This window comes from Aythya ferina (assembly GCF_964211825.1).
Source record: "Aythya ferina genome assembly, chromosome: 3".
In the NCBI taxonomy this organism is placed as follows: domain Eukaryota; kingdom Metazoa; phylum Chordata; class Aves; order Anseriformes; family Anatidae; genus Aythya; species Aythya ferina.
In genome coordinates, this window is record NC_140298.1 from 51,401,916 (window position 1) to 51,429,739 (window position 27,824).

Sequence of the window (27,824 nt, forward strand, 5' to 3'; positions counted from 1 at the left end):
CAAAAAGTAGGAACACGTTGGCTGTTCTCTAGATAAGATTATTATCTGATTATTTCTTTCTGTTCCCAGTGCAATTAACCATTACAAATCTCAAACGCAATGGGACTGCTCTCAGCAGGCCAGCGTGTAGAGATAGATGTTTATGGAAGGGGGAAAGAAGGTGTCCTATCTCACAAGGCTGAGCTGAGTTTTGATGCAGAAACAATACTGTGGCTGGAGCCAAGCCATGGTCCACGTTTCTTTCCTTTCAGGGAGGGCCCCAAGCCGTCTCTCTCCAAGTCATTTCACTGTGCCATCTGCTGGATTGTTATTTACAATGCAGCAGCGACTGAAAAATACACTGCTGATGCCGAGCCATGGTGACTTGATTCTTTCAGCATGGCCAGCTGAGATGCTACGATAGTGTAGGACAGTAGTCTGAGGGAAACTTTTATCCCTTGGAGTATTGCCTCTTGGTTTTCTTGCTCAGGTGGGCTTTAGGATTCAAAAATAGCTTGTGATTTATGGAGCTGCCTCTAATTGCAGATCTGGTCTTGTTTGAAGATTCTGTTTAAAAGACAGAAAATTGATTTTGGAGAAAAAATAGAATGAAAGCTTAAGCAAGGAGTCACAGGAGTCAGAAAGACTAGTCCTTGCAATGAATTGCTGCTGAGGGGGATTGTGTTCTTCTTCTGCTCATGTAATTTATCTTTAAATTTCAAATATTTCTGTCAATGACAGCAAATGTCTCAGCACAGTTGATCATGTCACAGTGCTCCTTGCAGTTGCTTGCTTTGGTTTAGTATCTCCCAAATGCCTGCTGTGGGGCATGCAGTCTCGCTGTCCTTGGCAGCACAGTGCAGGCAGTGATTTGGGCTCACTTTTGCCCAGCGACGGAGCTGAAGTGCTCAGGCAGCACCATGGGCTCTGCTGGCAGATGTGAGCATGTGGGCATAGGGTCCCACTGCCTCAGTATGTCCACACACTCTTCATGTCCTGCCATTTCGCTCTCCCTAGATCCTCATTCAGCAGCATCAACTTCCTGGTGCAATTTAGTTCATTTCCAATGCATTTGATATCTTTGTAAGCACTGTTTCACTGAAAAAGCTAGAAATTAACTCTTGCAGGGGAGCTCAGGGTGACAGTGAGAAAGGTGGACGGCTCTTACAGTCCCATGTCCTAGCGGGCATGTGTGCCTTTCAGGCTTCCCCCGGATATTTTTGCAGCTTCCTTCCCCAAACATGGATGTGTTCTGGTTCCTCTCACCCCCTGACTGTGTTTGCTAGCACAATTGTAGTATCTGCTACTATACCAAGGAGTATCTGCTGGTGCTTGTATGTCTTCATCTCTTTTCAATTTTAGGGTGGTTTAGATGATCTATACTTGTGTCTATCTCCTTCCTGCATGGCCCATTCAAAGGCACCCAAAGGTGCTCACATTCCTGAGCTATCGTCCACTCCTCATTCTTCCTCTATACCAGTTTTCTTGTAGAAAAGAAATCCTAGAGACCCTACTCTTCTGGGAGACATTGGAAGATTTTTTATTTGTTTTTGCATCATCTTAAAAGGAGAGCTGATTGCTTGGTATTCCTGAGCAGTACATTTGGCTTGTTAAGCTGAAATCAGTTCAACACAGTGGGATCAGAGAGAGAGAGGCCCATGGGAAATATGGACACAATTTGCATGTGGCCGTGAGCCATTACAGTTATTTATTTTTCCCTACTGACATCTGTGTGTTGTTTCTGTTGAGCCTTACTTACCCTTTTGGCAGGGTTTTTTAAAGAATGTTTTTTGCTTGTTTGTTCATATGCACGTTGTAGCTTTATCCACATCTGCTTACAAGCCCAGCTGAACATTAAGTGTCTAAGTATGAAGGTACTTTAAGTCAAAACAAAATTCTGTGTCTGCCTTAGAGTAAGTTATCATAGCACAAGAGATTGAGTTTGGTAGCAAGAACTTAAAAAAAAAAAAAAGCCAGGCAGCCAGATGCTCTGCAGCCATCTGCATGTATCTTTGCAGACTGCCTGTGCTCGTGATGCCGAAGTGCCTCTGCTGGTCCAGCAGCAGGCTGACACAAGCCCAATACATCAGATGAAGAGAAATGGGAAGTGCTGTGGTACTGCACTGTGACTCAATGAGGTGCTATAGCCAGTTGGCACCTGCCACAGGGTGAGGTGATGGACAAGGGAGGCTGGAGAAGTACTTAGTAATGCTCACGTGTACCCCATTGCACGCATTTATCTGTCATTAAAAACACAGGCAGCTTTAAAGTAATACACAACATAATTAATTGTATGTTTATAACAGCTTTACATCTCCGTATTTATGCTATAATGATGGTACCTCATTTATTCCAAGAACGAATTACAGTGATGACTGTAGTGACATGAACAGAGTTTTTGTACCATATGAGTATTTTCCTTCTGACACTCATTTGTGCAGATAGAGTAATACAGGTAAAATACCAATACAGCAGAAAGCTTCATACAGTTTTGAGAACTCCAATTCTCCTGTAACTTGGCTGGATAAAACAGACACACAAAAAAAGAAACAAAGTGAGACCTCTGATATCCAGCCCCTAGAGTCTCTCCTCTGTTTCTTTCTGGAAACAAGGTGGATGAATATAACTTTCTGGCACAGAGAGTTACAAGTCCTAACTGGATGTCAGCTATTTGGGTTATTATGAAGTGTCCTGGGCTTTCTAATTTTGGGCTGGGCAAGTTCTGCTCTTTAGGTTTCTGAATTTCTTGCTGATAGCAGTTTTATTGTGCTGGAGGAGCTGTGTGAAGGTATGTTTGTACTTGGATCCAGAGTCTAAAGATGACCAACTAAAGCTAAGTGGCCTCTTCCCTTCCTGCCTGATGGATGAACAGTTTGCTTCAGTGCTTGTTGTATGCGTATACAAATGTTGAAGGCAGAGGAAAGTAGGGAAGAACATAATTGTGTGTGCACTTTTCATTTGGTCCTAAGAATTATATGGCTACACCTAGTCTTGTCTGAAAGACAAAGGCAGGTTGTGTGTCCTATGGAAAAAAAAGAAGGAGAATGAAAAATGGATGAGAAGCAACAAAATGTGATATGCAATGTAAAAAACATGGCAAAAAGTCCAAATATCAAAACTAAGAAATACAGAAATAATTAATGATTGATCTCCCTTGGAGGCAGTTTAATATTTTTGTAGTCTGGATATGATTTTCTGCCAGGCTCTAATAGACATTGGCTCAGGTCCTGTTTTCTGTTACATTTTCAGTTATTTTACATTTTGGCATTCTAGCTAATGGATCTGGTGTCTTCAGAAGGCAGCTGCCGGTTGCAACCTTCTGGTGCAGATTTAGGCAGGATTTCATTTTTTCCCTTAGTTTAAGCCTTCCTCTAAACCAATATCCACTTTTGGAAGTACATAAGCTCCATGATAGCATGATGGTGTCTGCATCTTTAACCTTCCTTGTTTAGGCATGCAATAGTGATAGTGCTATCTTGGTAAGGATGTTTGGGAGGGATGGTGGGAAAGGAGTTCCTGAGTAATGCTGACTTGAAAATTATGTTACTATATGTTGTTTAAGTTATATTTGTCTCCATAATGTGCCTTGACATAACATGGAAAATTTGATTTGTTAATTCTTTTCAGATGGAATTGATTAAAAACATAAGCACTGCTGAGCAGCCCTATTTATTCACTAGACATGTTCATTTCCTCAACTTCTCAAGGTAAGACATATTTTCACAGTATTTTTTGCTGATTTCTATTAGTTGTAATACACACAATATTTGTCTTTCTTTTTCAAATATAAAAATGGACTTTTATTCTTTTCTGGCGTTGGAAGTCACATTTCAGAGTTTTTTTCTCTATTGTCTCTTTCCTACCAAATAGTTACATACAGTATGTTTTTGAAAAGCCAGAAAACTATTGTATGCTTTTGCCAAGATTACCTTGGTTTCTAACATTTCCAGTCAACACACTAGAGGTGGTAACTTGGGTCTTTGAGATTAGCAGCAGCCTGTTGTGCCACAGTTGTGTGGCATCTCTGTGTAATTAGATGCTAATCTAAGAATGAAAGCTCTGCTAAGCTCATTAATTTTGTACCTGGAATGATTTTTATTTAACCAATTTAATTTTGTACTGATAAAATAGTCCCAGTTCCACAGGATACAGAAGTATTTAGAAACCATGCAAATGAATTACACTCCATATCATGGGAGTGCAATCCCTTCTGGCATAAAAAGTAGCAGCTCTTTAAATTACACAGTAAGACTCTAGAGAAATTTATAGCATAGAATGTGAAGAAAATTGAATTTGGATGAAACTTCTGAGGAACTTTTGGAACGGTGTGAATGAGTTATGCCAGTTAGCATTTAGCCAGGATACAGAGGTTAAAGCTAACTGCAGATGGTTATTGCCCGGGCTTTAAATTTCATTTAAAAATTATAATCAGGATGTGTGCCATCTGTGCTACTAAGTTGGATTCCTGGTATTTAGATGAAAGAATTTCTGTGGAAGTGTGAATTTTCTACAGCTTTGCAAGAGCTTGCCTAGCTTCCCAGTGTTTTGTTTATGCCATAATATTAGTGGATGTGCTTTGAATGTATGGCTTCAGGCATGGGTAGAGAATGCAGTAAGAAATGCTAAATTTTGGGAGGGGTTGGTGGTTTTGTTTTTTTAGAAAATACATTATTCCGAGCAATTGAAAGTTCACTTGCCTGTAACTGGTTATAGTTAAACAGAATTTTAGTCTTCCATGTTCTCTGTTCTGATTCTATGACAGTTCCATCACTAATACATTATTTTTAAATTATAAAACTCATTAGAATAGAACTTCACATCTTTGGTAAATGATCTTTTCTCCCAGCCAAAATACAGGATCAAACAAGTAGCCTGCCTGAGGGTCAAAGGAAAGTTCTTGATTAAGCTGATTTTTTCAGAGGCGGTACACAGCATTAGATACATGAGAAAAACATGAACACGGTTACCTCTTACTCTTCCTATGATTCCATTTCCTATAAATACGGTACCTCCTTGTCGCACGGGTAACATGTATCTTCTGTAGTCTTTCCATAAGATTAAATCCATCTACACTTTTCTTAAGTACAAATTTGTGAAAATACATAGAACGGTGTAAAATATATTAAAATATTTTCAGCTTCCTTTTTGGCTGTTACTTGCAAATCAGGAAAATGTATTTTTCCTTTTATTGAGAGAAAACTTGGTTTAACTGATAGCTGTCTAGTAGTGAAGAGGCTGTGATTAGTCTTTTAAATAGGGTACCACTGAGGTGCATCAACATTGTTTACTTCTGGTTTAGGATTTCCTAGTGTTTTCTGATAAATTAAACATCTGTAAGAGTTTTAGTTTCAAAATATATTGGTGGTGTTCCATCTAATGGTGAAGCAGGATGTTGGATATTTTACTTTGTTCTTTAATTCTATAATGTTATTTTTAGACTGTATTTCACTAGGGAGCGGAGTGTCAAGTACCGATTTTGCAGAAGTTTCAAGAATGTGATTTAAATAGGCATTATAAATAGTATGGTATTGTGAAGGTGTTCCAGTTTTGCCTGTGCATTCTTTTTCCTTTCTGGTTGATTGAGGGATGGTTTTTTTTAGAACTATTCCTTTATGGCCCATCCGTAGTGGATAGCTGAACTGAAATTGTCTATGGGATATGCTTCTTCCTGTTTGACCTAGCCCTTCTACCAGCTCAACATAAAAGCCATGCAATACCCCAGAAACTAAAAAAAAAAAAACAAAAACACAACAGTGTCAAAGTATCAGTGTGGTGTTTCTTGACTGACAGCTCAAGACTTTACACAGCACCTCTTGGTGGGAAGGCAGCACAGCGGGGAGTGGGGCTGAAGGTAGGAGACAACTTAGCTTGAACATAAAAGAAGCCCACTTTGGTGAAAATCATTGCTCCTTCACAAGGAAAGGGATGAGGCTTTCTTCAAGGTATTGTAGCAGAACCTTTACTGGACATCACAAAGTTTTTCCCAGGCAGCCATCCTGGATATTAGTCCAGTGAACAAAGTCACTTCACCTTTGGTGTTTTATACCTTTGAACCTAGCTTTTTGTTTGTAGGAAGGGATAGAGAATGCTTTATTCTCCTTCCACCTGTGTTTATCGAGCAGACAGGTGGGAGGTAAAGGCATGTTGTCTTCATCTCTCTTTCAGTAAGCTTCAAGGTCACCACACATTTTTGTTTGAGTGCTTTCAGGATCTGAAGGGATTGCTGTAAGCAGTTCAAAGCCTAGCATTGGCTACTAGAGAAGCAGATAAAACAGAGCAGAGGCCTGCAAAAAGGGAGTCTGCTTCGCCTCCAGTTATTGGTGCCTCGCAGCTTCCCAAACAGTAGTAGGAAAAATAAACTTGCTTTTTGTTTAATGTCCCTGATGTGAATAACAGCAATGACAGACCGTTTGGATTTTCCTCCTTCGCATCCTGCACCTGCTTATAAACCTGTCAGCACTTAAAGCTCTCTGAATATTCAGAAAAGCATTGTGGCATTTACTTATGCTGTTTAGTTTGTTTCCAACTGGAGAGGGGGAAAAAAAAAAAAAAGGCCTATATCACTTACATCTTCTTTCCAGAAAAAATCTCCTGTGGAAGTGAGCTAAGGCTTAGGTCACCGGTGAATTTGAGCACATGCATGTTTCAGAGGCACTGTTAGTTCTGCTGAATAAAGTTCTGAAAATTTGAAAATCCCATCCCAACCTGAACGCTTGCCAGGGACATTTTCCTCTCTTTTTGAACAATTTAAGAGTGTCTGCTGGTTCAGCTGCAGTCATGAATCTTCATTTACTTTCCTACATTCTTGTCTTTCTTTAGTTTAGTACTATCTTTTCTCAATCCCAAAGAGTGCAAAGAGGCAGACAAAAAGTTAAATCTTAACAGAACACGTTAAAGCAAATCTTCATGTGAACTTTTACTGACAGAAATCTAATTAATTGCAGCTTCAAACAGAAGACAAAAAACTAGATTTCTTGCTGTTTTCTAATGTGAGGGAATTTATGTGTCGCACATGTCACAGACCAGTTAAGGAAAAACTTTATTCACAGAGTTTCCCAGCTTGTGTTTCCAGTCTGCCTTGTGTCTGTCCAGCTTTAAGAGACATCCCCGTGCCTCAGATGGGTGGCTGCTCCATCCAGTCCATTTCGGGACTATTTATTTTGGGGGAAATGGTGCTGTTTATTGAATCCTCCTTTGCTTGTGATTCTTGGATGAGGCTTTTCATTAATGATCATTGTCTTGCTCAGGTAATTTTAAATGCTGGACTGGCTTCTACATGTCTGGCTTTCTTCTGATAACCCTACTTTGAAATGTTGTTATCTGCAGAGGTAAATGTTTGGATGCTTTTTGGTTTTATACTGGCTGTTGCTGTTTAAAAAGAAAAACGTTAAGAACAAAAAGGAAAAAAAAAATCTTATGTACCCAAGGAAGGTAGAAGTTGTCTGTAATAACCTGTGCTAAAGCCCACAATGCACAAGGCAGAAGCACCCATCGCCACTTACAAGGATCTCAAGAATTCCAAAGGTTTGTATCTGTGCATGGATGTCTGCCTGAAAAGGACACGTGGCAGGATCAGGATGACAGCTGCCATTTAGCTTTGTCATATGCCAATTCCTTTTCAGTATCAATACTGCATCTATTTAAAAAGAACTGTGGGAACAATTCCATTATTAAAAGTACTATGGGTTTTGTGGCATCTTTCGTAAGGTCTCTTACATGTCTCTTTCTGAATTTAATTTTCTACATTAATATTGCTGTGAAAAGCTTCTGACATGTTAATCAGAAACAAATACATAAGAATGTATATGCTCAAGGTAGGTACAGATTTATATGCCGCTGCTACATTTGCTGAGATGGCAGGTGTTATTAGTAGATGCAAGTAGCATGGTGTTAGGCTGTAGAAGCTTTGAAAAACTGGAATAACTTGCAGAAACATAAAAAGCTATTTCATATTTCAAGTTCACTGTGTTTTATCATAGACACCCCTTGTCATCTATTTATTTAGCCTGTGAAAAATTAAGTGGGAAGAAGCTTCAAGTTTGTGGAAAAGCCCTGCTTGAACTCTTCTGATGAATTAAGTAACTATAACAGTCTTTTGGCAACCATTCAAGATCATTGGAGTGTGCTCCAAGTGTCACAGATTTCAGAGAAGCAGAAGAACATTTGCAGGAATGCATATAGGGGCAGCGAGGCCAAGGCTTTGGTTCAGGATGAGTCAGGGATCGGGAGAGTTGCACAACTCCCAGTCTGGATGTGGTAAGGCAGATTTCTTCCCTCCAACACCTAATCACAGTAGGTGTTTTTATATCTTCGGAACATGCACTTACAGCCCCCTGTTCAAGCAGAGCTGGAAGCCTGCCTGCTCCCTCCTGTCTCAGGGTAAATGAACATTACACAGGAATGTGTTAAAGTCTAAAGGCGTGCCTCTGTCAGTGACTGGTAAGTGATTTTTGCTTGCATAAAGGCTGGCTGGCTAGGTCAGGGTAAAGTCATAGGTGGGAGAAGCATTAAAAAGACCACCCAGAGAGAGAAACAGGCTTTTTCAGGTTTCACCAAAGCAATGAATTCTTTACTTACTGTAGGAGGAGTCATAAGCCACTGGAGTAATCTCCTTTAAAATGTCTTATGATGTGGTAAATAGATGCAAAGAGATGAAGCGTGAACTCAATTTAATCTCACGTTTTAATTAGCCCTTAAATTTCAGTATATCTTATTTGTCTGAGAAGCCAGAATGAATTAACGGCCAGCAGCAGATGCGAGGAATCGGCCTTTCTGCACCATTGGGCTGCTGCCCCGTTCTTCTCTTCAGTTGCAGTTTAATACCTGCAGTGCGTCTGCATTTGGTGTCTGTGTGCCTGTGCTTGACAGGAGAGGACAATGCGTTCCTTTTAGCACAACTTACTAAATTCTAAAGTAAGGCTCATGCAGCTGTTCCAGCTGTTCCGCCTCTCTTTCCATTTTCCCCCCACACCTCATTCCTAAATAACTTCTGAACCCGTTGGACAGTTTCAAATACAATTTGTAAGGCCAGTAGAAAACCCAGAAACAACCACGTTGCTGCAGGTGCCTCCGCCGAAAAGAAAGCCAAGCAAGACGGAGCTGCCAGGCTTCTGCTGGGCCACAGCCAGCGGCCACCACCCTCTGCCCTGCTTGAATGCCAGCCCCAGCTCTGCGGTGTCTTTCCTGCTTGGTGCACGAGGGGGACAGGTTTGGAGGAGGAAAGAAAAATCTGTTAGGTCTTCTGCTCCTGAGGGTACTTGCCTTGAGTCTCTGGCATCAACATAAGAAATATTTCTGGTTTTCTGTTATTCATTAGTAAAGTTAATGTGCAAAGCCCTTGTTTTTCTTGAAAAAAATATATTTTTTTTTTTGGTAAACAGTCTGTATCAGCATTACTGATTTTTGTATTACTTTTTTAAACAGACACAGAGGCCAACACTAACTAATAAAAATCAGTCTGTTGTAGGGACTGACACAGTCACATGCAGTAGTGCTGATGAGTTTACACCCTTTGCTTCAACTCATACCCAAGTTCTGAATTATGGGTACCAGTACATCACGTGCTGTTTGAAGTAGATATGGGCAGAGAGAGATTCAGTATGGATAAGTGCGAAACTGTGCTTGATTTCTGAATATTGTTCAGTTGTTGTTGTTCTTTGGCAGCCGTGTTTCTTCTGATGCAGAAAATAACAGTTCAGCACAGCACTTTTACATTACAGCATTCTTGTTCTTGGGCTCTGTAAAAATGTGTCCATGGCCAAAAAAACAAAAAGGAGGTAACTCTTGGAAAAGTAACTTGCCTATACGTCATGCAAATCAGCTGCATGTTTGAAAGCGGGGCACTCTGCTTGGAAGCTTGGCTTTTGAAAGCCTTGCATGTCAGATTTTGATTGTTCATAAGGGTTGTATGATAAAATGATACGATTTAAAAATTATTCCCATTTTTAAAAAGCAGGTCATCTTGCTTTGCCATGGCTTAACCTGCACATGTGTCTTTGACCTGTCAATTTGGAAATATAATTTAAATGTTTTATAGACTGCTAAGACATCTGTAAAACAGCGGTGACTCTGTGATGCTGCTTTCTTTGACTTAAAACAGAGCCATGGAATATTTGTCATAACCCTCCCATTTATTAACAACTTGAGAATTCTTGTTTCTCCAAATTCTCCAGAGCAAGTAATACCACACAGAACGCAGATGTTTTGCAGAACATGCCTATTATGTGTTTTAACTGTACTCAACTAGCTTTCGAGAAAAATGTTCAGGGCAAATCTGAAGATGCTGAATGTCCACGCCCCTTCAAATACAAACTATAGTATACTCTGCATGAGTATACTGCATGAGTACTCATGCAGTAAATCAGTCAGCTTGCACCCATTTTGTGCAGTTCACTGGTAGGAGGGATCAGGCTTTTGAAATACCTCCTTGAAATGACATCTTGAAACAATGATTGCAGCCTAAGTTTACCTACTAAAGTAGTTTCATGTTGTGGATTTTCTCTCCTTTAAAAAAAGAGAATGTCAATAAAAATATGCTAAGAAAAAAAAAATATTAACCTTTGGGTAAGCCCTTAAAAGTAGGGAAATGTCAGCTAAACCTATGTGCCCGGCTTTAACACTGTGTCTTTATGTGTGTTCATTATAATCTATATTTTTTGCTAACACATCATGAAACACTTTCTACCATCATGTGAGGTCCACCTTGTAAAGTACACATTTCATGAATGGCCACATGGTGCTGTAATCCCTCCTACTAAATTTTTTTCTTTTTTTATACTAATTTTTTTTAATGATGTGACAGTGTAATGATGTTTTTAACTGTGACTTGATGGAAGGCTAAGCACAAATCTAATGTGGAGTTTGACCTTTGTATGATCTAAGAGTTTGGGGGTTTTGTGGTTGTTTTTTTGTTGTTGTTTGAAAACATTGCCCTGTAGTGATTTTTTTCACAGTTTTTTAGATTATCTGCTTTAAAATTTATTTCCATAGATTTCCCATGTTCTTCACGTAGTAGACTTTACAGCTTTCATTTAGCAGGTAATACAATATTCACTGAATAGAAATCATTACTTGAAATTTAGTTACCATGGACTTGAAGGCCAGTGGGATTAGTCAAAATGCTTAAATTATCATTTTTTACTGTTGTTTTGGTTCCTGTGCTCATATTTGCACTGTAGATTATATTACTATTCTTGGAGTACATTAACTTGAGAAAGATGTTCATTAATCAGTAAGAGTCCAAAAACAAGTAAAGGAAAAGATCAGAGAGAAAAAAGTGACCTGTGACAAAAGACTGAAAGGGCAGAGAAAGAAACAAGAGAGAAGACTGGGAAAGAGGGGACTGTGATAAGGTAAAGGAAATACACTGTTCTTTGAAAGTAATGATATCAGAAGTGGTGGTCTTAAATTGCATCAGCAGAGTTCTAGATTGGGCATCTGAGAAAATGTGTGAACAAAGACGACAGCAAAGCAACAAAATGCAGTATACTCATGGATGCTGGAGTTGGTAGTGATAACTGCATAGCTGATTCTGCCTTGGGGCAAAAGTTGGATTGCGGCAATCAAGTCATTTCTGTAGTCCTCCTCACCCTTGCACAACACCTTATACAGACTGTTTAAACCTTGATTCAAAATTACTGATAATGGAGAATCTGCTATCCTTGGTAAATTCTTCTGATATTGAATTGTCCTCTGACTCTAAATTTTGAGTTGTTTTTCCTCATAATTTTTTTCTGAGAAAGCCAATTGACTCCTTTTTATTGGATCTCAGAATCCATTTGCCCTACTACTTGAAGGCTCCTTTTATCTGATTTTTCTCCTATGTTATCTTTCATGTGTAGGTTCTTATGCTGTGGTAAAGTCACCTTCCAGGCTTCTCAGGTGTTTTTATTTTCCTTTTTGTTCTGTTTTCAAGGTGAAGGCTCTGCCCTTCTTGACATTTTTTTCATTGCAAGGCATTTTTTCATCATTGTGACTCTGCTCTGAACATTCTGCGTGCTTTGTTTGAAGAGGACTCAGAGCTCAGTTAGTGCTTGTGTTGGTGCTGTGGCAGGTCTTTGCTCTTCTCCACTCGTGCATCATAGAAGAAGGGAAACTAGGATCATTTTGGCCTAGAAAATCTCACACTGCTGAGTGCAGGCATGCTGGTCCTTATAAAAATGGTTCCTTTCCTGTGAGTGTCCTCTGCTCTTGGTTCTAGGTACTTTGGTTTTGTTTTGTGATTTTTTTTGTTTGTTTCGTTTTGTGGTGGTGGTGTTTGTGGTTGTTTTTTTTTTTCTGTCCAACAATGTGTGTTTGCTTACCTTGTGGCTTGTTCAAGTGTCTCTGTACCATGAAACCGCTCTGTTTATTGTTCTCACCTCTTGCTACTTTATTATCTGAAACTGTGACCAGTGGTTTTCTGCTTTTCTTCTGAACCACAGATGGTGATATTAGACAGTATAGGTTCAAATACTGAAACGTAATAATATCCACAGATCCTTCTATTCAATGCTGATTGCTTAGAATTTCACTTTTGGGATGTGGCAGCCATGTTTTCAGTTGTTGTTTTCAGTCATGTTACATTGATTTTTATATTCTGTGCATTGTCACGCAACATGTACTACTACCAAGTTACGGGTTGTGATGAGAGGTGACTTTTCATTACACCCAGTTTACTGTATTTGAATTTCCATATGGTGCTCGTAGCATTGTCTTCAGTTGCTCTGTGACAGCCATTTCCACAAAACAGCTGGAGTCCCCATTAACAACCCCGATAAAAGCATGAAGACGGGAAGCTGCATATGCAATACCAAGTGCGTTGTAACTTCTGACCCTTGTCTACATCCTCTGCATGATAGCCTTCCTAAGAAGTCAGGTCACAAGATTTATGTGAATAACCATCTCAGCCAAATCTGTGCTCTCAGTTTTGAAGATGCGTCTTTCCTGCATACCATATTGGTTGATTTAATACTTCTGAAAGTGTTGTGTTAGCTGTTCTACTATAAATGTTTGTTTTTTTTTTCATAATAATTTGTAATTTTTTTTCCATTCCTCTACATAATGTGCAACATTTGCTTTTGATGGAACATCTCCAAATTGTAGCAAAATGTTAATTAGAGGTCTAGAGAGTTCCTGAGCCTGACCTTTTGAAAGCCTTGAAAGCAAAGTATCTGGAATTAAGTGGTTTTAAATCATGCAGAGTTTGACTTTAACTGCTATTAGTGTTGTGTGGATAATTAGTGTTTTCACTCTTGCTTCCAGCTGTTCATTAATAAAACCACAAATAGTATTTCCTTCTCAAGTATTCCCTTTACTTGAGCTGGGGATGCTACATAGACACAGGCAGGAGTTGTGTCAGTGTTGGTGCTGTTCATTATCAATTTATATTTCAAACTACTTTGATATCCTTAGTGTACGGAAAGGCATAGATACGGATAATTTTCAGTATGTTTGCCATGCATGAACGTAAAAGGCTGGCAGAAATACAGCATAAAATATTTTGGGAGATCTACAGCATAGTGAAATAGAAAGCCTCACAGTGTAATCTGCCAGTTGTTCACTGGTCTGAGGCAGTTTACTAAGCAATTTCTTTGTGTTTTGTTTTGTTTGTTTTTTTTTATGATGACATTACCCAGACATGTCACTCGGAAGCTGAAATTTCTGCTGTTGATGTCACAGCTTCGGAAGGGGTAGTTTATGAGAGCAGTGTTGCCAGCTTGCACCATTTTACTGTTAACTTTGAACCACTGAGCACTTTGGATCACACCTCCCATTCAAGGCCAGCCCAGCCAAGAATGCAGTCTTGAAATTAAAAGAATTATCTCTGCATACTTCTTTTTTTCCTCCTAATTCCAAAGAAAAGCTTGAAAGCATGGCCACAGCACAGGGTAAAGGCACAAAAGCAAGAAGATAAACTCCTTGAGTTGGGAGTCTGGCAGTACAATGCAGCACCAAGCAGACAATACCTCAGCCCACTCCTCTGGGATTTGTTGCAAAAAAAGGTGGCAGCTCATCCTTGAGGAGGGTCGGTGGAGTAACCCAGAGTTGCCTGATGCCTCCTGTACAGAATGGGTTTGCTTCACCAGAAGTGTTTGTTAATAAGAGAGATTACAGTGACTTTTCATTTCTAATTCTGCAAGTAAGATACCTTTTCCGGAAGACAGGATTTGATATGACTTCATCTGTTTAAGTCCTGAAAAGCTGAAAGTTGTACATTGGGGTTTTTACCTGATCTTTCCTTGAATCTGTGCTGCAGACCAGGTACTGGAGCTGTAACGCAGTTAATCTGTAAAACTTCCTGGGCAATTGTGCTCTCAGCATGTTTGTATGAAGCTGCAGAAGGAAATTGGGCTTTCTGAGAAGGACGCAATATACCTATCCATGTTAATCTGACTGTCAGTTCTTGTTTGTTTCCATTATACATGTATTTAACTTACAGCAACCAACTCATTTGTTTAAGAAGACATTCTTCACATTAAAAGAGTAACAGGCAGCTGATGTTCTTGTAGAGAAAAGGTTGGGAATCTTGATTTCCTCTAGGAATGTGCTCTGCCTATAGGGATGAAGAAGCCTGCTTGTGCAAAGAGTTTTGTGCTGAGCAGACCTGCAGCAGCCTCCTGAAGTGAAGTGACAGGACTGCATTCATATTTAACCTTCCTTAAAAAAGAGCTTAAATGAAGAATGACAGGAGCTGAAATACACTCCATTTTACAGCAAAACAAATTGTTTGATTGAATTTTTTGAAATCTTTTACTGCTTTTTTCTTCCTGACTCAAATGGGGTTTGCTAACTGTTTTGGGCAAAGGTTTTACTCATGTAAATAATAAAATCAGAATTCGTCAGAGACATTTTTCTATGACAGAGTTGCAACATCTGGCTTATTTCTCAGCCTTTTTTTTCCTTTTCTGTTCTTTAAAAAAAAGAGGGATGGGGAAATGCTACAAATGAATCTAAGTATCATTGATTGAAGCCTGCAAATATGCTAGTTATTTTGATGAGGAATCTGAAAATACATCTGTCACAACAGAGTAATTAAAATTAATGCGGTGTAATTGTATATGCTAAATAAATCGGAAGCTAAGTGCAGAAGGAGCATTGCAGAGGATCAGTGTGTACATTTTCAGTTCTCCGTTGGAGAGGCTGTGTCCTGTCCCACTCAACCCAATTATGGCGATGAGCTGCGGGGCATGAGAAGGATCCAATATATTTACCAGGCAGGATCCAAATGTGATTCCTCTTATAGAAGATAAGCCTTCTGCTCAGGCCTAGAAGAACAAAATTATTTTTTTTTTCTGAATCCTTCACAACAGATATTTGGGAATACATAAGATAATATGATGTACATGTATAATGAGAGTACTGTATGTTATTACTGTTTGCAGGAGCATTTTCAAGTGGGTGTTATTAATTTGAAAAGTTGCATTTGGGAGAGCTAAGTAATATTTAATATGATGGCTAATAGATATATAAAAATGGGCAGAATATACGTGAACAAATGGAGCATTGATTTTCCTTTTTTTATCTAAATAGCCTAAGGTTATTGATTTCTAACCATCAGGATTTTTTTTTTTTATGCCCTGCAACTGCTGCTTAGCTTCCCTCAGAGTCCCAGTACAGTCCGTAAAAACAAATGGTTGGAATTTGGAGTATTATAAACCATGCTTAAAAAATGCAGATTTGAATAAGTGCCAGAACAGATTTAAGTTTTCTAAAAATTCCCTGCTTGCTGCCTGATGGAGCAACTGCAGCTGGGTGTATACCAGGCCGGTTAAAGTGTGCAGGAAGTCAGAAATTTGAGCTGTGCGGTGTTTTGGGAGGCCACAGTCTCCATTTCCAAAATGAGAAGTTCCTCTGCAGTACCTTGTGAGAGACTGACTTCCCATCCCAGCTGTCCTCTAGGGACAGATGAGCCTCTTCTCTCAGAGCTGTTGGTACTGAGTTTACAGTTCACGTGTTCAGGGACACGACCTTACCAGAAAAAGAAGAGGCTTTAATGCTTTGGGTGGTTGGTTATGCAATCCGACCACTCCTTTTACTTCAGAAAAGACAACGATTATTTGTTGAATATTGTATCTAGACAAATAATAACTGTCTGGTTTTGCTTGTTTTCCTCTGCTGAGGAGCGTTTAGTTTAGGCTTAGCATCTTCTACAAACCCCAGGCTGGATACCGCTGCTCTTTCGCTTCTCTGACTCTTGTAATCTTTCTCTATGTCTTAAGACAACTTGCTGCTGCTCTCATCTGTTCTTACTGTCTTTAAATTACTGTTAATCTGCATCAAGCAGCAGGAAAATAATATGTTTGGTAATTTAGGTGCAACCTATCTTGCCTGCAATTTCACTTGAACAAGTAGTTTTTGTGGCTACCAGCCATTGCATTCACCAACCTTTTTCTTTTTAAAGATATTGTCAAAGGTTTATGCCTTTAATTTTCTATGATAATTGCAGGAATGTCTGGTTTTTATGTAAGCTTTATTTCTGTATAAAGGCAAAGACAGCAGCAAAAACAATCTCAGAGAAGAATTCAGGATGTTTCCATTACAGACATATGTCCAAACTGGGCTATGTGCTAATCAGGAAGCAAGAAGCATCTGCCTTCTTAATTGGATTGTTTCAAAGCTTTCTGCTGTCTGTGCATCTACAAATTATGGGGGTGATCCTGCAACATTAAGGTCAATCAGATTCCTGATATGCATAAATAAATAAATTATTATCTAATTACTGGTATACATAGGTAGATATGCATAAATAATAAGTTATAAATATACACAAACCTTTGCAGGCTGTGTTTACGGGTCTGGGGAATCATGGAAAATAAAAATAAATTTGAGAGTATGGGATTTTTCTTGTCTCTTACTATAAGTCATATTTTTAAACCATTTTGCTGTGTCTTTAATATTTATGAGGAGCCCTGATCTTTTATTATATACCTTCAATTATTTATCTGACTCAAAAATGAAGAAAACCTGAAAGTTGTGTTGTGTTTTTTTTTAATCTAAGTGGTGTCTTCTGTTTTCTGTCTTCTAATCTAATATTTCACATTTTATAAGAAAGAAATACAACCTGTGGCTTAGACAATCATATAAACAGCATTTAAATACTTAAATATGGCTATATCCTTCAGCTCCCAAAAATAAAACATGAGCTAGTGCTTAACTAAAGATTGTTCTCTTAAAGTGGGGAAACAGAGTGGAGAAACATAATGCATGCTTTTAGATCAGAAAAATTTCAAGTTGGATTTATCCTAGGAACAGCACCATCCAAATAAGTTTTACTTTGCTCTGTCTCACATCGTTTGCAGTCTGTAAGTCAGTTCCAGGGCATAAATGTTCATCCTTCTGTTTTGACCAAGGAAGAATGTAAGCAGCTTTCCTCTCTCTTTCCACTGGGTTGGCAATTTTCCCTGTCCTGCTAGTGATATGTGTTGATGTAAAATAAGCAGTCAATATTATAACACTCTGAAAATACAGTAAAATCACGTGCCGTATTTTCTCAAGCTCTCTTTTCCTCCCTTTCTCCTTTTGTATCCCGTATATGAAACTGAACATGTTTGTCTTAACTATCAGGAGGAGACAGGTCCTCTAAGATGCAGGTACCTATGCTGTCTTTTGCTTTTTTAACAGACCCTGGTCACAGATGGTTTTACACCTTCTTTTTCTTCAGACTTGTGTGTACTTGAAATTAATACTTAATTTGTTTTTTGAAGCAGGATTTTTCATATTGACTTTTTTTTTTTTTTCCATGAAATGCAGTATGAGTGTAAGGTGCTAGATAGCCACTAAATAACCTCAAATCCGGCAGATGGGGCAGGTTTGGGGGTGAGGGGAGGAATATCTGCACAAGTTACAGCAAATAAATAGATGGAAATACCATACATATCTGTCAGTTCATCCAAAAGAAGCCTTTTGAAATATGCTTGAATGTTGCAAAATCCTTAGCACATTCCCACTCTTGTACAGGTGAAGGTGATGCAAAGCTGCCCTATGGCAGTTAGTGTCAGGCACTGCCTGCTCTGACATGACTTTTGAGACGGGAAGCAAGTGTTTAGAAAAAAGAAATGTTCATCCTTGGATTCATCTGCAAAAGGTTCTTCATCTGAAAATTATAAGGAGAAAGCTGAGAAGCATAACCATTGACACAGTGGAAAAAAATGGTCTTAAACTAAAATGTTCGTAGTCCACATACAGCTTAATGTGATACTTGCCATTACACCTAAATAAATCTCGTATGCATTTACAGTTTTGTAACTAGTCATAAGCATCTCAGCTTTACTTCTAGCTTTGTAAATGCTGTGAACTCTGTAGAGAATAGTTTGAAAACATTCAGGGGAAAGAGATACATTTGCCTATCTGAAACCTTCTGGTAAGATTCACCCATTTTTCTTCCCACCAGGTTTGGAGGAGACCAGCCAGTGTACATCAATATTATTAGAGATCCTGTCAATCGATTTTTATCCAATTATTTTTTTCGACGTTTTGGAGACTGGAGAGGAGAACAGAATCACATGATCCGTACCCCAAGTATGAGGCAGGAGGAAAGATATCTGGTATGTTTAAACAAAAGCTCCAATTATTGATGTCCCTGTGTAGATACATAATTCTGATGTTCAAACTGGATGCTTGAAAAGCAGGAGACCAAGGAACCTTCAGTGTTGTGGTTTTCAACTGTCTTCATCTTTCTTGGTCCTTAGTTTGCCCACCTTTATGTGAAGGCTGTTGCTGGTGAGTTCAGTTGTCCTGTTTGATCTTGTATAAGCTGGCAGCAAGTCCCAAATGCCATTGAATTTCAGTCCTCCCAGTGAGTTAGATCTGGACTAAGTAGTAAGATGTAATCATTCTGCCAATAGTTATTAGGAATATTCAGACAAAGTTTTAGGTTGAAGCTGCAGCAGTAAATATTCAGCCTCACTAGAGGAAAATTGGGAAAATTGTAAATTCAGTGTGCCCAAGTCTCTGATACTTTTCCTGGTGAGTTGTGCAATGTTTCTTCACACCAATTCTAGGTTTGGCTTTGTATTCTTTTTTGATTAAGAAAGTGGTAATAATGCTTGATGTGCTGCTGTTCATAACAACAGTTTTTATTTTGCACAACTGCTGAACTATCATAATGCCCGTAAACCTTTGTCACAGATGAGGATCCCATGTCAGGAGGTGTACAAATGCTGAGGGAGAAACATGGAAGTAAGGGTGCTGGTTCACTTGTTTGATGCCTGGTAACCGATCTCTTTGCATGCTCATCACCACCTACAGAAGAATGCAAAAAGGTGGAATTAAATATTAACTTCTTTATAATGGAGATCCAGTTTGGTTGGACTCAGCCTTCAGCCACACATGATCATTCAGAGAGGGTTCAGTGACACAACTGTGACAGGACAGCATGATGTTATCCTATGAGATGTTACAAGCCAGATGTACTGAAACATACAGATCTAATTCCTGTGTTTGTGTGGGTTTAAAAGCTAAGAGGGGGAAAAAAAAATAAATCACCTCTTATTTTCATTTGTGTTGGGGTATTCTTTCGGAAGTTATATTTAATTATTTATATGCATGTACACACGTACACATACACAAATCATTAAAAAAGCTACAATCAGAAGGAAATATTAAGTGGCCATCTGTTGAGAACATTAGTCGTTTTGTTGAAAAGGCTGTTTGTCATTCTGAGACTCTGATCATAACCTTCATAACCTTCATCAAAAATACTTTTTTTTTTTGCTTTGATCTCCAGTTCATTGTTAGAAGCCTGGAAATGTTTTTTGGAATCTGTCCTCCACCTCTCCTTGGCAAAGTTTGATTGTCAGTCACGCTACTCAAAGAGGGTGGTTGTTCCTGTCAGAGTAACATATAGGCCACCTGCCAGTGAAATTAATTTTAATGAAAGCCACTCATTCTGAATGTTAAGCATTTTTAAGACTTCTGCTATTCAACCAAGTAATGTATTATGTGACTGCATTTTAATCTTTTCCTTGGTGGTGCAAAAGAATCTGCTGGCATGTGTTTTAAAACTCAGGGTAATGGATTTTGTGGCATAGTAGCTTCAGAAGCCTGCTAAATCAATTGCCTGATGTAGCTGTGAAGAACTAAGCAGTTGGTTTTACCTCTGTGCGTGTGAGCCAGTGCAGCACTTCAGCACACAAGCGATGGCTGGCCTGATTGCTGTCCTCATACCTCTGACAGTTCTTCCCCAATGTTTGCCTTTTTATTTTATTGAAAATTCGACATAAAGTGTTGCTTTTCTGTGGGGGACTATATGAATGATAAACTTGAAGTTAAGAGATCCCAATTTCAAGTTCTTAATGATAACACTAACATATTAAATATTTTCTGTATTGATCACAAAATTAAACCTAAATCATTTGGGATGAGATGTGCCTGACTGTGAGCAGATGCCTGGAAAGCACAGGGTGGATACAAGAAGCTTTTACTTTTCTTCTTTCGTTGTGCCTCAGATCAAAAGCTAGGAAAATACAGAACTGCTGATTGTCACAAAAGGTTGTGCTCTTTGCTGAAGATCCTGAAAAGCCTTGTGCTGGCAGCAGTTAGTTACAAAATGGACTGGAGAACCTGTAAATGTCTAAGGCCAAGTAATTCCTGAGTTTTACCAGAGCCAGGTTTACATGAGGAAAGGTGCTCAACCTTTGAAACTGGGATATTCATGGCTAATTGCATTTTCCTCCTAGCACTGATGTTCCTGGCTTCACATCTCTTGGCAGATGTTTTGGCCACCCTGGCATTTTGGTCAATGACTGAACACTGCCCTTCTCTCTTGAGAAGCTAAGAGCATGCATTTTGTCTCAGAAACTTCAATGTGAAAGTGTGGGAGCTCAGCACCTCTAAAAAGTGGAAAAGTGGGCTTTTAAATAAGTAAATAAGGGAAGGAAAACATTTTAAAATCAGGTTTTGTAAAGTTCTGTACCCAGTGAACTTCTGCTGTGCCAACAGGTAGTGATATCCTTAATGGAGGCATTCCCTCCCCTTAGATCTGACCCTTAAAGAAAAAAGAAATGGGGGAGAGGGGACTGGAAAAAAAAAAAAAAAAAAAAAAAAAAAAAAAAAAAAAAAAAACTTAGTCCTTTTGTTCCTTGGGTGCTCTTTTTTTAACTGTGAAAATCCTAACTGCTGACATTGCAAAGATGAGGAAAAAAAAAGACAGAAATTTCCACTGTTCACTGATCATTTGAAATCTTCTCTGAATAGAGCTTCAGGCTTTGACTCCACTCCAGAGAAAACAACTATTCATTCAGAAGTCAGATAAATTGTTTTAAATGTTTCTGCAAATGTCTGTGTTTACCAAAATTTAATTCAAAGCCAAGATAGAAAACAAGTCCTTTATTCACAAGCCAGATACGGTGGAGGCAGCTGCTGCAATGTGAGACTTCCCATCCAGATTAGCCGGCTCCTTGCCCTGACCTGGCACTTTCTCAGCTGGAGTGAGTTACTGTCAGTCACCTAAACAGATCACTTCCAAGCTATCCCAAAATAAACAGTGACAATGCTTTAGTGTGGAATACCGTGGAGAGGGTGCTGGTCTGAAATCGTAGCAAGGACCTCAGGTAAACTCTCAAGCATGTTCATGGGAGAGTTGCCCTATGTTCCTGTAAGATGGGATAAATTCATGATAATGAATTCAAATTCATTGTAGTGGATGTGTTTCAGATTGAACTAGAATAAATACACTTTAATAAAGCAAGTAATCCCTTGTCAGTAAAGCTATTATTACTGCTTGTACCCAGCAAGAGAAGATTACACACCAGTTGATATAGCTTAGGCCTGAAAGTGCAGAAGGTAAGAAGCACTCCTGATGGTGTGACTACCATAAATGTTTGAAAGGTTTGTATTAAAATTGTCCCTTCCAAAAGGCCTATTAATGATTATCTGGCAGTTACTACAACTGCAGTGTGAAACATCGAAAGCAAAAGATATGCATGGCTTTTTCATCTTCCTTTAATGCATTCTAGAACTTTGATGTAGGACTGCCAAGCCTGAATAAAGGTGTGAAGCATTGTGAGCTGTGCCCTGTTGATTGAGTTGCAGAAAATCTGGCTCTGTGTGCTTCTGATCTCTTTTAATTCCGGGATTGTTAGTAGCATGGCTTCTAACTCAAGACCTAGATATCTTTCAGTTAATTTGCCAGGAGAGATTTTGTGTTAAGAAAGAGAGAGAGCGCTTAATAAATTAAGAACTTGTCATCCACATATAGGATGTTTCAGATTTTCATTATAATTAGCGGTTAAGTTTGCAGCATCTCTCTCCCAGGCTCAGCATAGTATTTCAATATCTCAGGAAAATAAATAGGAATTTCTCATTTAAAAAAATAATATTTGATCATATTCAGCTTTGGTTACATTAAAGATAATTTTGTAAAGGAACATCTGTCTTTTTGTTTTCTAAGTTAAACTTGTAAAAAGTGCATTAGGATCACTCCAAAGGAACAAATTAAAATTCAAAGGATGTTAGGAAACTTTCAAGTCAGAATTCTTGTGATAACATAGACATCTCCTCTGACAAAGATTGGCTTTTCTTACTAAAATTTTTAAGCGGCCTGTTGGTTTTTTGGTTATTTCATAACTTACAAACAAAATTCTAAAAAATTTTCTCCTTCATAACTTTAGCTAGGTTTCTTGAAGTCCTTCAGTTTGCCAGAGACATGGCCAGTAGGAGAGGTCATGGCGCTAAGCCTGTGGCTGTCCCTCCCTGCTGCCAGTCTCCTCCATGTTTCTGCTTAGAAAGGAATGGGAGAGTTGCCTGTCTGCAGCTTGGGGGTGGGCACATTTCTATATGGGATTTTTCTGCCGAGGATCTCACAAATGCCTAGATGTTGACTGAACCACAGACTTTTTGGAGGGTCTGATGAACTTAGTATCATTTGGATTTAAAAACTGTGGCATGCAGAGGTTAAAATGATTTGCTTATGTCCATGCAGTGCATACCAGATATTAGGGAGTTCTTCCTTTTTTTTTTTTTTTTTATGAACCCAGTAACTGAAAATGGTACTTATGTTTAGTTGAGTATTTTACACACCCTCTGTTTTCCCTTCCTTCCCAAACATACAGTAGTCATTTTGCTCCCCGTGCCATATATCGGTGCTGAGATGACTTGAAGTGATCATTCGAGGCCTTGCAGCGTGTCCTGAGCTGCAGGGCAGCCTTGCAGCTGTACCCCTGGCCAAAGGATCACACAGTAGCATCAATCACTGCGGCTGCCGGGAAGGCACCGCCAAAGCGCAGCCACCTGTCAGCTGAGCCAATTAGAACAGTTTGCTGCTTCTTCCTTCTAATGAGTGCTTTTAATAGTCTCCAGCTGTTCTCTTTTGCTGTATTAACTCTTCACGGCATTTTTTTCTCGTGTTTTTGTAACTCTTCGCCTGCTGTTTATATTCCAAAGCATCGAGCAAACTATCCTGCCCTCAGATTTTCCCAATTTTTTATTAATAATATATTGGGCCTTGAAGTTAAGGATAATTCAGACTCAGTTGGAGGAGAGACTGATTAAACAACTTATAAAGTAACATTAAAGGAAATGTTTTCATGGCTGACATTTACTTTTCAGTGACTTTAATTTACAAAGCAATATTTTTTAACGTTCCCCTGTGGATTTGCATTCCTAATGTTGCAACATTATGCAATTACATGAGAGTGAGAAAATGCGTCTTACTAATCTGTTTTCATTTACTGATCTGAGTCAATTGCATAGGGTAAATAAGCAACATATCATGGTTTAACATTGCAGCACTAAAATCTTTTATGCAATTCATAATAGATATATTAATAGCAAATACACAAAGATATGGATTTTATTAATATTGCTCTTTTAATTATATCATTCTGTATTGCATTCCTTTTCATGGAGTCAGGATACAGGATAACCACAATATTTGTTTCAGAATTTAAAAACATGAGGTATTTTTTGTGCAATGTTCTACTGGTCAATTATATGAGACTGAAAAATTCTGCCTGTTGCAAATGTCAAGAAACTACACGAGAAATCTGAGGCCTTAAAATAACAGAGTCTTAGCACCAGCAATAAACTGTACATGGTATTAAAGCATTAGTATATACAGTAATTTATGTTCTTATATTTAAGGACCCAGCTGTATTAATCCCAGCTGAGAAACATGAATCTTCATTTTTATGTTGATTTTGCCAAGTTAGTTAGTAGTACTTTTATGAGTGTAAAGAATACAAGATAGGACTTGATGGTCTCTTTTTTGGGTGGGTGGGTGGGTTGGTTGGTTTTAAATGCATTATGGTAACATGGGGAACTATTTTTCTGCAACTTCTCTGTAGGAAGCTAGTGTTTGTGGGGTAGAAAATCACAAATGTCGAACCGAGTGTCTAATATGTTGATACTGGCCTTTTTGGGCCAAATAACTGGATAAGGGAAGAAGTTATGTCCAAGTTATATTTTCAGAATGTTTTGGAGATTTAAAAGAAGAACAAAAAAGAACATTCTTGGGTAGCCCAGGGATAAAAGTCAAGCCTCGCCTTCAGCACAGGCGGGAGGGCAGTTGGAGGGGTGTGTAGGCCTCATTTCACAGAGGAAACGACGTGGACTCAGTGGACAGTTACCAGTCAGTAGGGCCTGGGGTGTGGGGTGGATGGCTCTGCAATAGCATCAGCTCAGTTCTGGAAAAAAAAAAAAAAAAAAAAAAGGCAAATCAAAAGCCACAGGGAACAAAACAGAGAGCGTCATTGTGTATAAATCTGTAGCATGGCTGCATTTAACCTCCTCGAACATTTGTGACCTCCCATTTCCAAAATGGGTTTGGAAGAACTGGAAAATATCCAGAGCTGGGTAGGAGTAACGATGAAAGTATGGAATAATTTCCATGCAAGGAATGACTAAGTAGATTAGCACGCTTCAAATGAGGAAGAAATAAAGAGGGGAGAGGATATAACAAGACTAATTTGCAGAAGGCATGGGAAAGTTGCACAAAGAAAGAATATCCGGGCAAGATCTCTTCTTCAGGAAATCTCTGATTGGTACACAGCCCAAGCCTGGGGTGTAGAAGAAGGGTCTTGTTCTTCCAGTCCTGGCAAGGTGCGTGCTGAGAGGCCCTGGTCAGGGTCCTGGCACAAGTGGAGCAGTCTGCAGATCTGAAACAGGATGGCCATCGTTGTATGCTGGAGCTGGTTTGTAATGGGAAGACACTGGGAGGACCCTGGGAGGCAGTGGAGGCACTGTGTTTGGGGACAGGGAGAAGGGGAAGATTGGTGGGGAGCTCTTGGTGTAAGGCCAACAAAGTGTCTGCAGTGGTGCAGGTAGAATTAAGTATACAGGTGGCATTTTATTATTATTTGGTTGCATATATGTATTTCATGTGTTAGCTAAGAGTTGACTTAACTCTTAGCTTTATTAAGCATTATTTTGTCAGCCTATCTTTCTAATAACCTTAAGCTCTCATTCCCTACCCAGGAAAAAGTGCTGGGAGTGTGCAATTCACTTCCTCTTGTGCATAGAGGAACATGAGTAGATGTTCCTCATAGCCTATAAAGAGTTTCTAAAATCAGTGACTGATCCATGTCAGTCAAAATCAAACTTTGTATCAAACATTCCTGCAGATGAGTTCTACTGTTAGGTGATTTCACTTAGTTTTCATTACAGACATTTCTAGTTAAACATGTTGTGTCTTAACTTTAAACCAATTTCATGTTTTTGGGTTTATGCCACAGTTTTGTTGTCTTAGAGCTCCGATTGAATTATTTTTTACAATTTCCAAACAGGCCTGAAGCTCTTAATTGTTACACTGTATTGATTATTCTCAAACTTATCTGAAAAAGATGAGACAAATATATTTAAAGTGTGAAATGCACTCACAACTTTGCATTGTGCCCTGTTACTAGTAAAGGTGCCAAAACAGACAATGTGAAAATAATTAATATGGTGGTTTTAAACTGTTTTTTTTTTTTTTTTTAAGTACATGCTTTCCAAAATGTAGAAATCTATTGTTTTTGATGTACAGTTTTTTCAGTAAGGATGAGCTTCAGGTGTTTTGATAACTTCTGTAACTCCTGATTGAGTGTTCACAGTTTTGTTTCTCCTCATGTATTTCATGTATTTTTGATTGCTGTTAATGTGAAGAGAACAGGAGGACACAGTTAAGGAGACTACATTTAAATGGTTCCCAATAAATGGGTACTTACAATAATTAGCTGGTAAGTAACCATTGCATTTGAATGGAAACAAAGCTTAAGAGAACCTCGTTGTGTGATGTGCGTGTTCTGTTAAATGCACACCAATGTTTTGTGTTAAGCTAAAGAGCTCTGTGCTGTAGCAGTCATCAAGTAAAACCAATTATTGCTTGATACTTTTTTAGAATAGCAGGTTTTTTATCAAGAAGAAAAGAATAACTCCAACTTCCTCTTCTGTTAGCATAAATTTTAAAATTAATGTCTTTAAAGTTACATTATACATGAGCTAAATAACATAGACTTTGCATTAAACAACAAATAATATTTTTAATACCATATAATCATATTTATATATTCATCAATAGAAGTCTGATTTTTTAAATGCTTGGTATTGTATTAATGATTAATTAAAAAAGAAGGTTTGAAGTCTTGTCTAATGAAGACATAGGGGCCTTCACTAGAAAAGCGTACTAAATACCCTCCTAACTATGCTCCTTACTAGATCTGTTTTTCCTGGTTGTTTTATGCTCTAACCACATTAAATCAAAAATATTTTATTGACAGTGTGGTGGGGAGGGAAACTGCAGGACCTTTTAGTCCTCTTTATAGATGGCTGAGAGGCAGGCACCCCTCCTCTTACAGTCAATATATTGAACACGTTCAGCTTATGGTGTGATAATGTAATTTCAAGCAGTCAGGTATACTCTTCATTCTGTAGCTACAAAAAAAAATATGTAGGAACTGACAACCTGACAGAAAAAAAATATATATATATTAGCCTGTTTTATTTCTTGTCTGTCACTCTCCTTCCTCTTTCCTTTTTGTGGTTAATACATAAGTTTTCTGGCTGTCAGCACTGCCAGTAAAGTGAAATAAACTGAAATCTTGATCTCTAAAACTTCTTTGCTAAAGCCTTCCAGAAAGCGGAATCGCAGTGTGAGTTCAGTGTCCTGGGGTCAGCAGAATAACCTGCCTATGGCACACTGATAGCATGGTAAAATATAGCAGTGGTTTCCTAAAAGTATTCAAGACTATACTGTGCTCTAGATTCCTGGCACATTCACAGCTGAGATATTTAAGGTATTGTGCAGTGTTAAACTGTTAGTTAGTGTGCACAGTTAGACCGATGCCCTGAATGTATTCTAAGTTAATCTGTTTCTCTTCTTATCGTTAGTTTAAACTGTGTATCATCAGCAAAGCATTTTCCAGGCATGTATTTTTTGGTGGTGGTGTGGACTCTTCTAGTGAATGCAGAATAACTAGATAAATTCTGTATTTCTAAGATTGAAGTGGTTTATGCGGAAACCATGTGCAAGCTGAGATGCAGCATGTTGCAGGAAAAAAAAAAAAAAGGGACCTTCAGTGCCCAGGCATACTCAAGACTTAGCTTATCCTATTTCTTGTAGATTTCTTCCCTTCTGAAGTCTTGTACCTACCCTTGGTGGCAGCTAGCATGGACCCAGGTGCCTGCATGAGCGCACCATGCCCTATACTGGTCAGCACCAGGCTCACATGGCTGGAGCCAGGACAAACACAGGGTGCCAAATGTCACTGGGGACACAGCTGAGGTGCACGACCACTCTGGGCCAGAAGGAGGCAATTCCAGAGGTTTCCTTCAGATGCTAAAGCTAATATGTTGTTTCCTGCCCAGGCTAAATAAAAGTACCGGTGCCTGTGACTAGTAACTCTTCTGTTGTGGCAACTCCTATGGCAATGCCATCTATTTGGACAATGTTA

The 27,824-nt window shown here is 38.8% G+C and overlaps 1 protein-coding gene across 4 annotated transcripts in view; it reads left to right on the forward strand.

Moving 5' to 3' along the window:
- UST (uronyl 2-sulfotransferase) overlaps positions 1 to 27,824 on the forward strand; it is a gene marked incomplete at its 3' end in the record, with an annotated part of 164,748 nt that overhangs the window by 81,996 nt on the left and 54,928 nt on the right. For all 4 annotated transcript variants that reach the window (XM_084512785.1, XM_084512782.1, XM_084512783.1 and 1 more), the window contains exons 4-5: positions 3,607 to 3,686; positions 18,350 to 18,503. In XM_084512785.1, the coding sequence (XP_084368911.1) occupies positions 3,607 to 3,686; positions 18,350 to 18,503 (234 nt within the window). The remainder of the gene's footprint in view (positions 1 to 3,606; positions 3,687 to 18,349; positions 18,504 to 27,824) is intronic.